Genomic DNA, 13,303 nt, shown 5'->3' with positions numbered 1-13,303 from the left:
GTGGATTTCTCAAGTTATGTGGGTGTACTTACTATGACAACTAAGTGGGGTGAGTGAAGCAATAAGGTTGGAATGTTTTAATTGAAATGGTAAACTATTCACTCTAGAGTATGTAAAGTAAGTTGAGTATTCAGTAATCCAAAGAACAGCAACTATAATAATACAAAGAGATGATCCAAATAGCCAATAGTGAAATTAAAATGAATATTAAAAAATAAACTAGTAGAAGGCAGGAAATGGGGAATGAGGGAACAAAAAAAAAGGTCAGAAAAAGAAAATAATAAATGGCAGATCTAAATCTAATCATTTCAATAATTAAATGTACGTGGTATCTACTAAAGTACAGAGATTATCAAATTAAATTTAAAAATAAGACTCAATATGTTGTCAACAAAACAATCCACTTTAAATATGTCACTATAGATAAAAAAGTAAAAGGATGAAAAATATACAATCCAACATTTATCAAAAGAAAATTGGAAAAGTTATGTTAGTATCAGGCAAAGCAAACTTTGGAACAAGAAAAATTATCAAGGAAAAAGAAGAATATTTATAACCATGAAACAAATAATTCATCAAAATATACAGCATTCCTAAATGTATATGTACTTAACAAAATATATGCCCCAAAATATGTGAAGGAAAACTGAAACAAGAAGTAGACAAACCCAGAATTACACTCAGAGACTTCAGAGTTCCTCTCTCAGTTAATGAGAGAGTAGTCAAACAGAAAATCAGCAAGATGTAGGGGATCCGATCAACATTATTCACTAACTTAATGTAATTGACATTCAAGTGTACATGGAATATTTAACATGACAGTCCATATTCTAGGCCATAAAAACAAACAACAAATTTAAAAGAAGTGAAATTATGCAGAAAATGATTTCTGATCAGAATGAAATTAAACTACAAAAATGACAGAAACATATCTGAGATATAGCCAAAAATGTATAAATTAAACACCACATGTTTAAATAACCCATTGTAAAATAGAAAGACTCTGGTGAGGGCAACGGGTATACAGGAAACCTCCCTACATTTCCTAAATTTTGCTGTGAACCTAAAACTGCTCTAAAAAAATGAAGTCTTAATCATTTTTTGAATTTCAAAGGAAATATTAAAATATTTTAAAATGAATGACAATGAAAATAAAGCGTATTAAAATTTGTAAGATGAAACTAAAGCAGTATTAAATATTATAAAAGAACTCAATTTAATAAATAACCTGTTTCCACATTAGAAAACTAATAAAAGAAGAACCAATTAAACCCAAAACAAACAGCAGGGAGAAAGTAATAAAGTTTAAGAGCAGAAATCAATGAAACTGAAAAAAAGAAAAACAACAGGACAAAGCCAATGAAACCAACAGCTGATCTCTGAAAAAATAAACAAAACTGAGAAGTCCTTAGCCATACTAATGAAGAAAAAAGATACAGATTCCCAATAACAGGAATAAACTTTCGTTATCACTACAGACCCTAAAGACAATGAAAGAAAAGGAGAGAATGTTGACATTAGATGAAACGGATCAATTTCCTGAAAGATATAAACTACCACATCTCAAAAGAAAAGAAATAACCTGAATAGTCCTATGTCTTGAAATCAACCAAATTGAATTTTCAACAAAGAAAACTCCAGGCTCAGTGATTTTCTCTTGTAAATTCTATCACAAATTTCAGGAGGAAGTAATATCAAATTTACTCAGTCTTCTTCTAGAACATCAAGGAGGAATAAGGCTAACCATTATAATACTAACAAAGTCAGGCCAAAAAAAAAAAAAAAAACACCCCAAAAACTACAGACAAATATTCCTCATTAACAGAGAGGTAAAATCAACATCTATTTCTGCTTTATTGACTATGCCAAAGCCTTTGACTGTGTGGATCACAATAAACTGGAAAATTCTGAAAGAGATGGGAATACCAGACCACCTGACCTGCCTCTTGAGAAATCTGTATGCAGGTCAGGAAGCAACAGTTAGAACTGGACGTGGAACAACAGACTGGTTCCAAATAGGAAAAGGAGTACATCAAGGCTGTATATTGTCATCCTGCTTATTTAACTTCTATGCAGAGTACATCATGAGAAATGCTGGACTGGAAGAAGCACAAGCTGGAAATCAAGATTGCCGAGAGAAATATCAATAACCTCAGATATGCAGATGACACCACCCTTATGGCAGAAAGTGAAGAGGAACCAAAAAGCCTCTTGATGAAAGTGAAAGTGGAGAGTGAAAAAGTGGGCTTAAAGCTCAACATTCAGAAAACTAAGATCATGGCATCTGGTCCCATCACTTCATGGGAAATAGATGGGGAAACAGTGGAAACAGTGTCAGACTTTATTTTGGGGGCTCCAAAATCACTGCAGATGGTGACTGCAGCCATGAAATTAAAAGACGCTTACTCCTTGGAAGGAAAGTTATGACCAACTAGATAGCATATTGAAAAGCAGAGATATTACTTTGCCAACAAAGGTCCGTCTAGTCAAGGCTATGGTTTTTCTTGTGGTCATGTATGGATGTGAAAGTTGGACTGTGAAGAAGGCTGAGTGCAAAAGAATTGATGCTTTTGAACTGTGGTGTTGGAGAAGACCCTTGAGAGTCCCTTGGACTGCAAGGAGATCCAACCAGTCCATTCTGAAGGAGATCAGCCCTGGGATTTCTTTGGAAGGAATGATGCTAAAGCTGAAACTCCAGTACTTTGGCCACCTCATGCGAAGAGTTGACTCATTGGAAAAGACTCTGATGCTGGGAGGTATTGGGGGCAGGAGGAGAAGGAGACGACAGAGGATGAGATGGCTGGATGGCATCACTGACTCGATGGACATGAGTCTGGGTGAACTCCGGGAGTTGGTGATGGACAGGGAGGCCTGGCGTGCTGCAATTCATGGGGTCGCAAAGAGTTGGACACGACTGAGTGACTGAACTGAATTGAAACAAGAAATAGTAGGAATTGTGCTCAACGTGATAAAGGGGGTATGCAAAAAATATATAGCTAATATTATACTTAAGTGCAAAAAACTGTCCCCCTAAACGTGAAATGACAAGACTATCCACTCTCAACACATATGATGAATATCATATTAGAAGTCTTAAACAAGGCAATAAAACATGAAAAAGAAATAAAAGGCATGATGATTAGAAAGGAAGAAAACTGTCTCTATTAGCAGATGATATGATTGTCTACATAAAAAAAAAAAAAACTCCAAGAAATTCACAACAAAGCTCATAGAATAAGTGTGTTAGCAAAGTCAGGATATAAGGTCAGTATGTAAAAATCAATTATATCTCTATATACTAACAATAAACAACCAGAAAGTAAAATTTAACAAAAGAATACTATTTGTTTTACTAAAGAGGATACACACATGGCAAGTAAGACAGGAAAAGATGTTCAAGATTATTAGCCACTTGAGAAATGCAAATTATAACCACAATGAGAGGGCACTACACATCAGTTAAAATGGCCAAAATTTCAAAATATTGACACCACCATATAACTGGCAACATGAGGGGAAAACGTATCACTCGTATATTGCTGGTGGAAATGTAAAATGGTATAGCCATTCTGTGGTCCTAGATAGTTTCTTTTAAAACTAAAATTGCAATCATGATAAAACCCAGAAATTGCCCTCTTGGACATGTATGCCAGAGAAATAAAAACTTATGTTCACATAAAAACCTATACATGAGTGTTCATAGCAGCTTTATACATAATAGCTCAAAAGTAGAAACAAGCCAGATTACTTTCAGTGGATGAATGATTAAACGAAGTGTGGTGCATCCAACCATGACAAACGCATGGTAAGGTGAAAATATTGCCTTAGCTGAAAAAGCATTTAATATGCACAACCTACCAAACAAACATCATAGCTGAGCCTAACCTGCCTTAAACGCGCTCAGAATATTTACATTAGCCTACAGTTGGGAAAAATAATCTAACCCAAAGCTTATTTTATAATAATGTGTTGAAGGTCTCATGTAATTTATTGAATAATCTACTGAAAGTGAAAAACCAAATGGCTGTATGGATACAGAATGGTTTTAAGTTATCAGTGGTTTGCCTTCCTGACCCCGTGGCTGATTGGGAGCTGAGGCTTGCTATCCTACCCAGCATCACAAGAGCATATCGTACTACATATCACATGTTTATAAACAAAGCAAGGGGCGGCAGAGTAAAGCATCTTGCCCTGGCTTCTGCTGTCAATGCACAGTGTAGACAGGACGTGAATGCTGGTTTCCTGACTCTGCTCCTAGATGTTAAATACCTGCGTCCTGTCCCAACCAACCCTCTGAGCCCCTCGGGCTTGCTTGTATTTCCAAGTGGCTTCACATCTAGAATGGCGGGGTTCACTCTGGTGACATCCACCTCTGTATGAGAGTGTTCCTTTCCCTTTTTCCCTTCTGCCTAAGCAAAGGAAGCTGCTAGAGGAGAGTCTGAGCCCTTGATCATTCATAACTGCTCACTTATAAGTAAAATGAGGACTTTGCAGCTCAACTGGTAAAGAATCAGCCAACAACGCGGGAGACCTGGGTTCAATCCCTGGGTTGGGAAGATCCCCTGGAGAATGGAACAGCTACCCACTCCTGTATTCTGGCCTGGAGAATTCCATGGACTGTATAGTCCATGGGGTCACAAAGAGTTGGACACCACCACTGAGTAACTTTCATTGAATGTGTAACGCTTTCATACCATCAAAAAACTATAAAGTTGAACCAATGTAAATCGGGGACTGCCTCTACTAACAAAATGTAAAGATAGCCCCAGATAGCAAGAAAACGTTCGCAAATCACATATTTGACAAAGAACTTCTATTTAGCATACACAAAAACTCTCTAAGCTTAACAATAATAAAACAATCTTTTATTAAAATGGGCAAAAGATTTGAACAAGTACCTGGAAAGAAGATATATATATGATAAGGATGTACAAGAAAAGAGGCTTAACATCATTAGTCATGCTGCTGCTGCTAAGTCACTTCAGTCGTGTCCGACTCTGTGCGACCCCACAGACAGCAGCCCACCAGGATCCCCCACCCCTGGGATTCTCCAGGCAAGAACACTGGAGTGGGTTGCCATTTCCTTCTCCAATGCATGCAAGTGAAAAGTGAAAGTGAAGTCGCTCAGCCGTGTCCGACTCTTCAAGACCCCATGGACTGCAGCCTACCAGGCTCCTCCGTCCATGGGATTTTCCAGGCAAGAGTACTGGAGTGGGGTGCCATTGCCTTCACCATCATTAGTCATGAGGGAGATGCAATTTAAAACCACAATGAGATAACACTGTACACCAATTAGAACAGCTAAAGTAGAAGACACTTGACAATGCCCACAGACGAGGACACAGAGCAACTGGAACTCTCATAAATTGCTGAAGGCAGTGCAACATGACATAACCACTCTGGAAAACAGTTTGGTGGTTTCTTATCAGGCTAAACATATAATTCTATATAACCAAGTGATTCCACTCCCAGAAAAAATGAAAACTCATGTTCATACAAAACTTGTGCAAATATTTATAGCTGCTTTTCTTACAATCACTCCAAACTAGAAAAAAAGCCAAATGCACTTCAGTTTAGCAGTGAATCAACAAAGCAATATATCAATGCCATGAAATACTACTCAGCATTAAAATGGAACAAACTGTGGATACACACAGCAACGTGAAAGAATCTGAAATACATTATGCTAAATGAAAAGAGCCAGATTCAAAGGCTATATACCATATGCTTTATTTATATGTATTTCTAGAAAAATCAAAACTATAAGGACAGAAAACAAACTTGTGGTTATTAAGATTCAGGGGGAGGGTTTGACTATAAGGGGATATCACAGGAAAATATTCTAATATTTTTAAGTGATTGTGGTGGTGGCTACGTGATTCCCAGGTGGCTCAATGATGAAGAATCCACCTGCCAAGGAAGGAGCCACAGGAGATACGGGTTCGACCTCTGGGTTGGGAAGATTCCCTAGAAGAGGAAATGGAAACCCACAACAGTATTCTTGCTGGGATAATCCCATAGACAGAGGAGCCTGGTGGGCTACAGTCCATGGGGTCACAAAGAGTTGGACATGACTGAGCATGCACGCAGGCTATGGAATTCTATGCAACAGAATTGTACAAATTTTCTGGAATGCTATGTGTTGATCTGAAATTAAAGTGTTAAGTTGTAACACATCCTGACAGGTCTAAATATAAAGTCAACACCAAGGGGCTAAACCATTATCTCAACAACTTTTTAGAATTTCATGCTTCTAAAGCATTGTCTTGAACACATGCCATTTGCTCAAGATTCAAAATTACAGTATTCTTGCCACCTGGTGAATTCCAGAAATTTCTCTGATGATTCTCCATCAGCCTATTTGATCCAGCCTACCAAAGCAACATCCCATACCCTGCTGCCCTCCATGATGGATCTGCTCCAGGGGTCTTCTCGTGTGCATAGAGAGAGCCCTGTACTCACTGTCCTCTGGCAGGACTACCAGGCAGAGGAGACAGGGGCCCTTTAACTGTCTAGCCACAGACTGCTAGACACAAAGCAAGCTATGTTGTTATGGAATCCTAAGCAGTAAGATTTTTTCCAAGTGTGCTTGGATCACGGGGACATCTGATTCAATATGGAAAACTGTACTATTGTTCACACTTCCACAGAAACATGTGACATTTCAGGGGAACACAGAGAAACAAATGAAAGCCTCAAGAGCAGCTACCAATTTTGCTAAATGTTATACCAGATACGCGGAATGGCAGAGATGGGAAAAGAAGTGACCTCAGCATGGTCAGATGACTCTGTAATTTCAATAACATTTGCAACTAAGAAAGGGAATGAGTGATTATATCATCAACTATTTCCCCAACTCTGACAAATCCAGGCCCCTATTTTATGTTTGATCCAAAAGAAACACTTTCAAAGAGAGGGAAGAGAACTCTGTGCAAAGTATCCTACTCAAAATTCTTCCCCCAGGTTAGGAAAAAGCATTATTTAATCCTTGAAGTTTATATGCATTTAGGGTCAAGTCTGATTGCACTGAAAAAAAAAAATTGCAGTTTCACCCTCTTTGTATACTATTGAACAAAACAAACCTGACTAATTTTGTTCAGACTACTCAATGAACTACTGGCCTTCACATGGCATTATGTGGTTTTGACTGGCAAAGCTAAATATCATTGTTACATAATGGTATATAGACTCTCCTCTCAAGATATTTTATTTCCTATTTGAAATTAAGCCATGGACTAGAGTCAAGAATATTTTCTTACAAGTATATAAGAAAATGTAAGACAAACTCAAATGCATCCTTTAGTATACTTATGCTGTTTATTCTCCCTTTTAAATATTTTTAAAGGTCAAAAATTCTTAGCATGTCTAAAAGAAAAAAATGTGTCCTCCAGGTATACTTGACCATTTCCTGTTCTTTGAACACCCCAAGCTTTTCCACATCTGAGCTCTTATTTATCCTGCTCCCTCTGTGGTTTTCTTAAATTCTTTTGCAAAACAGATTTAGATAACAAAAATAAGTATCCAGATTGTATTACCTTAAACCTCTGCAAAAATGCCTTCACCCAGTCAAAACAGAAGACCATGCCTTTGGCTTTCATAAAATCATAATATAAAAAAAAAAAACTATAAGAATATTTCCATAGATAATATGCTAGAAAATAATCAAAGGCATTATCTGCTATGCTACCCAAGGTCATTTATGACTAGCTGAGTGATAAAGAACCTTGCAAAGTCAGTTGTCTGGAAAGAATTGTATTTTTCCTGATAAATTTTTACACTTCCTTTATTCCAACAGAAGAGACAATGCAGTCAAATGTGTATTCTTTTTCACTTGGTTTCCCTGAAGATTAGCCAAATTTGTTTCTCAGTTGCAACAAACAGCGGACCTTTGGTGCCAAATACATATTTTTCTCTTTCTCTTAAAGTTGTCATTTTTTTCACATCGTTTGAACCATGTCACAATAAAAGTGACATAATTAAATATATTTGAAGTATGCTTAAATGTTTTAAATACAGTAGGCAGAATTAATGTATGAAGGCTGTTTTCTACAAGCTATTCCATAGTAAATGACAAAACAGAAACAGTGTGGCCCAGAGCAGTATTTTTCAAACTGGAATGTGCAAAAGAATCACAGAATAATCTTATTAACAAGTAAATGCTTCTTCAGAAAGTCTGGGGCAGAGCCAGAGGTTCCACATTTCTAGGAGGCTCCCAGGTAAGATCACTTCTGGTCCTCAGACCACACTTTGAGGAGGTAGGGCTTCACCAACATTCTGCCTGTGCATGAATGGAAAGTCAGTGCAGGAGAAATAATGAATATAATGGAGCCCTAAGACATGACAGGGCTTCCCAGGTGGTTCAGTGAGAAAGAATCCCCCTGCCACTGCAACAGATGCAGGAGGTATGGGTTTGATCCCTAGGTCCGGTAGATCCCCTGGAGTAGGAAATGGCAAACCCACTCCAGTATTCTTAGTCCACGGGGTCACAAAGAGTTGGACACAACTGAGCATGCACACACACAGGACATGATAACCCTCAGAACGCTGAGAACCACGAACTAGAGCAAATGGGACCAGATCATCACATTTCTGTTTCAATTTTTAAAAATCAAAGCGTCTTAAATCCAAAGTCTATAATAATTTTTTATAACAAATGTCCAGTTCATGTTTTTCAAAGAAGTTGATTCTCATTCATGGTTTAAACATTCTATCACATAGAGCTCAGTAAAATTCTGATTGATATATTTCCAAAAATCCACAGTATTTTGAATGGTTATAGGAGGACACACAAGGAAAGAATACTTACTGAACACATGGAAAGATTCCGTCTATTCAAATGTTTACTAAACCCCCACTGTATTCCAGTACTACTCTTAGGCTTCAACATCGGGCTTCTTTTTTCTTTTATTTATGTTGGTTTGATTCTGATTCTTCATTTCTATCATGTTGAGGGTCAATTATTATATAACTTGGGAAATTACTTGATTAGCGAATAAGTGAATGAATCTACATCATTTGAAGAAAATTCATCAGCTGTAATACTGGTTACGAAAATATCTGAACAGTAGTCAGTTCAATATTTTTTTCTTTCCAGTTTATTTCCAGTTAAGAGTATTCCTCCTGGCATGGCATGCTGCACGATGATAATTTCTAAAATACTTCACAGTAAAGAAAAGGGCTAGTTTTTCTGAAGCTATTCCACTTTTATAGATTCTTACATTGCCCATTGTCACATGTATGTCTCCCCAGCGCAGTTTCACAGATTCAGAAGGGAAAAACCTGTATTTTGGTTAAAACTAAAATTAACCAATTGTCTAATATACATAAAGAACTAAGTCACTATCTTCTTGCATAAGTACAATAACATTTAAGGCTTTTTTTTAGGTCACAGGCTTTAGAGCCAAGTGTACAAGCTTTCTATTGCTGCTGCAACAAATTACCATAAGTTTAGTGGCTTAAATGCTGATTTATTATTTTATGGTTCTGGAGGTCAGAAGTACAAAATGGGTTTCACAGGACTAAAATCAGGGTGTCAGCAGAGCTGTGTTTCTTCTGGAGGCTCTGGGAGAGGGGTTATTTCCTTGCCCTTTATAGCCTGTAGACACCTCCCACATTCCTTGGCTCTTGGCCCCTTCTTTCACCTTCAAAGCCAGCAATGTTGTATTTTTCTGTGACTTTCTTCCACTGTCACATCTTCCTTCGACTCATTCGTCTCTTCTGCGTCCCTTCACTTTTAAGAAACCTTGCAGTAACGTAGATAAACTGCAATAAACTGTAGATAAACCTCCTTCTTTGAAGGTCAGTTGATTAGCAATCTTAATTTCTTTGCCATGTAACCTCACATACTTACAGGCTTCAGGGATCAGAATGCAGACTTTTTTTTTGGAGGGGGGGTGGTCTATTATTCTGCCTGTCATGCCAAGTGTTCCATTTCCATTTACTAACTGAATTTTCCTGATGCACGTTCAGTTCTCTTCACTGTTCTTTGATTCTAGGAAACGAAGCTCTTAAGGAATAACAATAATAGGATAAGATTACTGATAGCAATAATTTGCATTTCAGTTTTTAGCCATGAGCTCTGATTCTATTGGGATGACTCTCATACTCAAAGAAAGATACAGATATGGCTGGAATGGCCATTGCTGCATAACCATATTCTCCTGGATCCATGTTGCCTGAAATTTCTGAGCTACATTTTGGTAAACTGATGCCACCGATCACAGAATCAGGTGTGACCACCAGGATAAATGTCTTGATTCTCTGTGATCTAAGTTGCCTACAAAAAGGGCCTTTTCCTTGAAGTTTTAAGAAACGAAATCTTCTTTCAGAATTGCTCTAATGTGTTTAGAACCATTAAAAATGTCCAAAGCACTGAAGTAATAGTGTTTATTATTTTCTTAAACACACAAAAAAATAAGAAATTAAATGAGTAAATTATAGTAGCCTAATCTTTTCATGCCATTACTAGGGATTGACAGGATGGTTGTTTAAACAGCTGTACAATGCTTAAGCGCCAAAGACTTTAAATCTCTAATAACAAAAAGAATAACACTTTGCATGAGTGTTTCTTTGAATATATTCTAGACTGTACTTTCTCACAGGAACTCTCGACTAAGGATTTATTATATTTCAATCCAAAGCCACAGAGATAGAGTTTGAACGACTGGCTGAAGGCCCTATGCAAACTGAATCTAAACGTGAAACAAAGTAAAAGTTTCAAATTTGAATCCATGGCCTGAATTCTGATAGACAAAAGCATGTTTGTGGTGATTATCATTATTTAAAACAGACAGGTCCAATCGCCAAATGCTAAAATACAAACTGTATGACAGTTTAAGCAGAGTCAGATGGGCTCTACTAAAGTTTGATGTCACACAAAGGTTATGAGAGATATATGGTTTCTTGTGAGTCTTCTTCTGTAACACACAGTAAGCCATGCCAGTGTGAGAAGGTGTCATCTCTTGCACGGGTTAATGACACCCTCAATATGTACCCCTCTCACCTGCTGATCCTCTCTCCTATGCCCTCAAAAGTACGTCTATTACTTCTAAGAACTGTTCACAGCTCCTATGGTTCTGGTGGGGTTTTCATCAGTGTATCAACTCAATGCAGTTCCTTGGGCCAGCTCTAAGGGAGATCAAGAACAGGATAAGGTAGTGATCCAACAGATTTTCTTCATATAGCCAGTAAAAAAGAATTCTGAAAATCTATGCACATATTTTTAAATAACATCTAAATGTTCAAACATCTAAATAACTTAAGTTTGCACAGTTGAAAGGGGACATGATTTCTAATGCTCTGGTCCATATTTATTAGAACCTCAGGACTGCAGGTTTTACTGAGTCTATGGAAGATTAGAAAAGGTAGGGCCCGTGGATGAGCTAATCAACCCAAGACTACTTTTTTGTCAAGACAAGCCTGACTTCGTTTTTCAAGCAAATATGAAGATAGTTCTAGTAACACCAGTCCATCTTCTGAAAGGTAAAAGGAACAGATAAATACAACACAGAGCCTTGTCACATGCTTGGGCCTTGGATGAATGGGGCAGAAGAAAGGAGAACTGGCAGGCAATAGCCATGTTCAGAGGCAGATCAGTTTCAAGAAAGAGCTGGAAGTTGAGGAACTGAAAATTGAAACCCCTGAAACACCATGTCCTGGGTAGTCTTTGTGCCCAGTTTGGAGAGTGCTGAGAAAAAAATGACTTAAATTCCTCTCAGAACATATCTAACAAGATACAGATTTAAAATGGTATTTCTACACAAAACTCCCGTTAACTGCGTTTCTTTGAAGGATCCTCAGCCTTTGGAAGTATCTCAAAACAGGTATCAAATTCTCTTCATCAAAATGAAGGGTCAACAATAAGAGATTACAATCTCGTTTGTGCAGCGAACCTCGTGTAGCGGTAGTTCTGGCGACTGATTTACTGGGTTCTACATTTTCTCTAGTCCCTAGAACTTCTCGCTTTTGTTTTCTCTGTTCGTACTTGACCATCTTTTAGTGTGTGTTTGAGCTCTTCTTAGTTACCTATCACCTTGAAGTTCCTAGGTTCCACCCCATGTCCTTATTGAGTCTTATGCTCAGGCTGATTCTCTGGCCCTTTTAGTGCCAGAAGTGGTAAGCTGTCGATAAAAAAGGGAACAAACTACAACTTCCAAGGCCATGATGTTGTGCCAACAGAGGAGTTGCGTATGCAAACTACTGTGAACTTTTACACGGTAAGATAGGGAGAAGTGTAGCGTCACACTGAGAATACATTTGGAAAATCTTTCTCTTCTAATGTTTCTGAGGACAAAGTTTGGAAGTAAATTAGTGACAAGGGGCAAAAAAAAAAAAAAAACAGATAAAAGGAAGACAACTTTATTAGGCGATTTCTCTTCTTTCTGAGGAGCTTTCTCTTCTTTGTGAGGACAACTCTGGTCCTTTCAGAGGAAGCTCCAAGTCATTCGAAGATATCCAGTATCTTCCAGCTGCTGCAAATTGATCCCACGGTAGGTGCTCTGGAAAGCATCTTGGGGGTCGAATGGGTCTCAGGCCGCTCCTGATCAAGGTCGTCCGATCCATTTGCTAAGAGGAGAATCTTCCCAAGGCACCTCTTAGAAGCAGGTGTGTGTTCCCCTCCAAAGAGCCCACCACCTGGCTTCGACCCATCTGCACTTGTGCCCCAGCTACCAGGTAACGCTGGGTGCTTCCGAAGGTACTGCTGCGGGGGCTGCGGGGCCTTTGAGACGCAGTCACTGGGGAAGAAGGGAGGACGCGGCTGGATGCCGGCGGCACGCGCGCAGATGCCGGCGCACCCACAAACACACGCCGGTTCCGGGTGCGGGGAGGCAGGGGTAGGGGAGGGGGGCGGCCTTACCAGATCAATGAACGTCAGGAATTTCCAGCTCCCTCCGTAGGTCTGATGCGAGGGCATTTCGATGGCCTTGTAGTTGCACAGGATAGAGCAGTAGGACAGCAGGATGGCCACCCGCAGCACCTGGCAGGGGACAAGCGCCATGTTCGCCAAAGGCCTGGGCGGCTGGGAGGACGGCGCCGGGCGCGGGCGGGCGCCGTGGGAACCCCGGGCGGGGCGGGGCGGGAGGAGGCGGGGCGCGCCCCGCGGGACCGGCGCGAGCGCGAGCGCGCGGGCGACCTCGCGGGCGGGGCGGCGTGTGCGGGCTCCGGCGGCGGCCGGGTGGGCGGCGTGGCGTCAGCTCTTTCGTCATCTCCGTCATTCTGCTGCTGCCTTCGCCAGCCCTGGAGACCTGGCCGGGGACACCCCCTTCGGAGTCCCGGGAGCGGGTGGGCGGCCTCCGAGGGCGGC

At 39.6% G+C, this 13,303-nt stretch overlaps 1 protein-coding gene across 5 annotated transcripts in view; it reads right to left on the bottom strand.

Annotated features, from left to right (window-relative positions):
- AIG1 (androgen induced 1) overlaps nt 1–13,086 on the bottom strand; it is a 271,524-nt gene extending 258,438 nt beyond the window's left edge. The window contains exons 1-2 of one of the 5 annotated variants that reach the window (XM_061428170.1): nt 12,857–13,084; nt 12,342–12,734 (exon numbers count right to left, since the gene is read on the bottom strand). In XM_061428170.1, coding sequence (XP_061284154.1) covers nt 12,732–12,734; nt 12,857–12,997 — 144 coding nt within the window. In that variant the 5' untranslated portion in view covers nt 12,998–13,084 and the 3' untranslated portion in view covers nt 12,342–12,731. Of the gene's footprint in view, nt 1–12,341; nt 12,735–12,856 lie in introns of those variants that run through there. The other 4 variants (XM_061428169.1, XM_061428165.1, XM_061428167.1 and 1 more) reach the window with 4 other exon arrangements.
- Between the last annotated feature and the right edge of the window lie 217 nt (nt 13,087–13,303).

The sequence above is a fragment of the Bos javanicus genome, chromosome 9 (assembly GCF_032452875.1).
Source record: "Bos javanicus breed banteng chromosome 9, ARS-OSU_banteng_1.0, whole genome shotgun sequence".
In the NCBI taxonomy this organism is placed as follows: Eukaryota; Metazoa; Chordata; class Mammalia; order Artiodactyla; family Bovidae; genus Bos; species Bos javanicus.
This window is presented reverse-complemented; position numbering and strand designations above follow the sequence as displayed.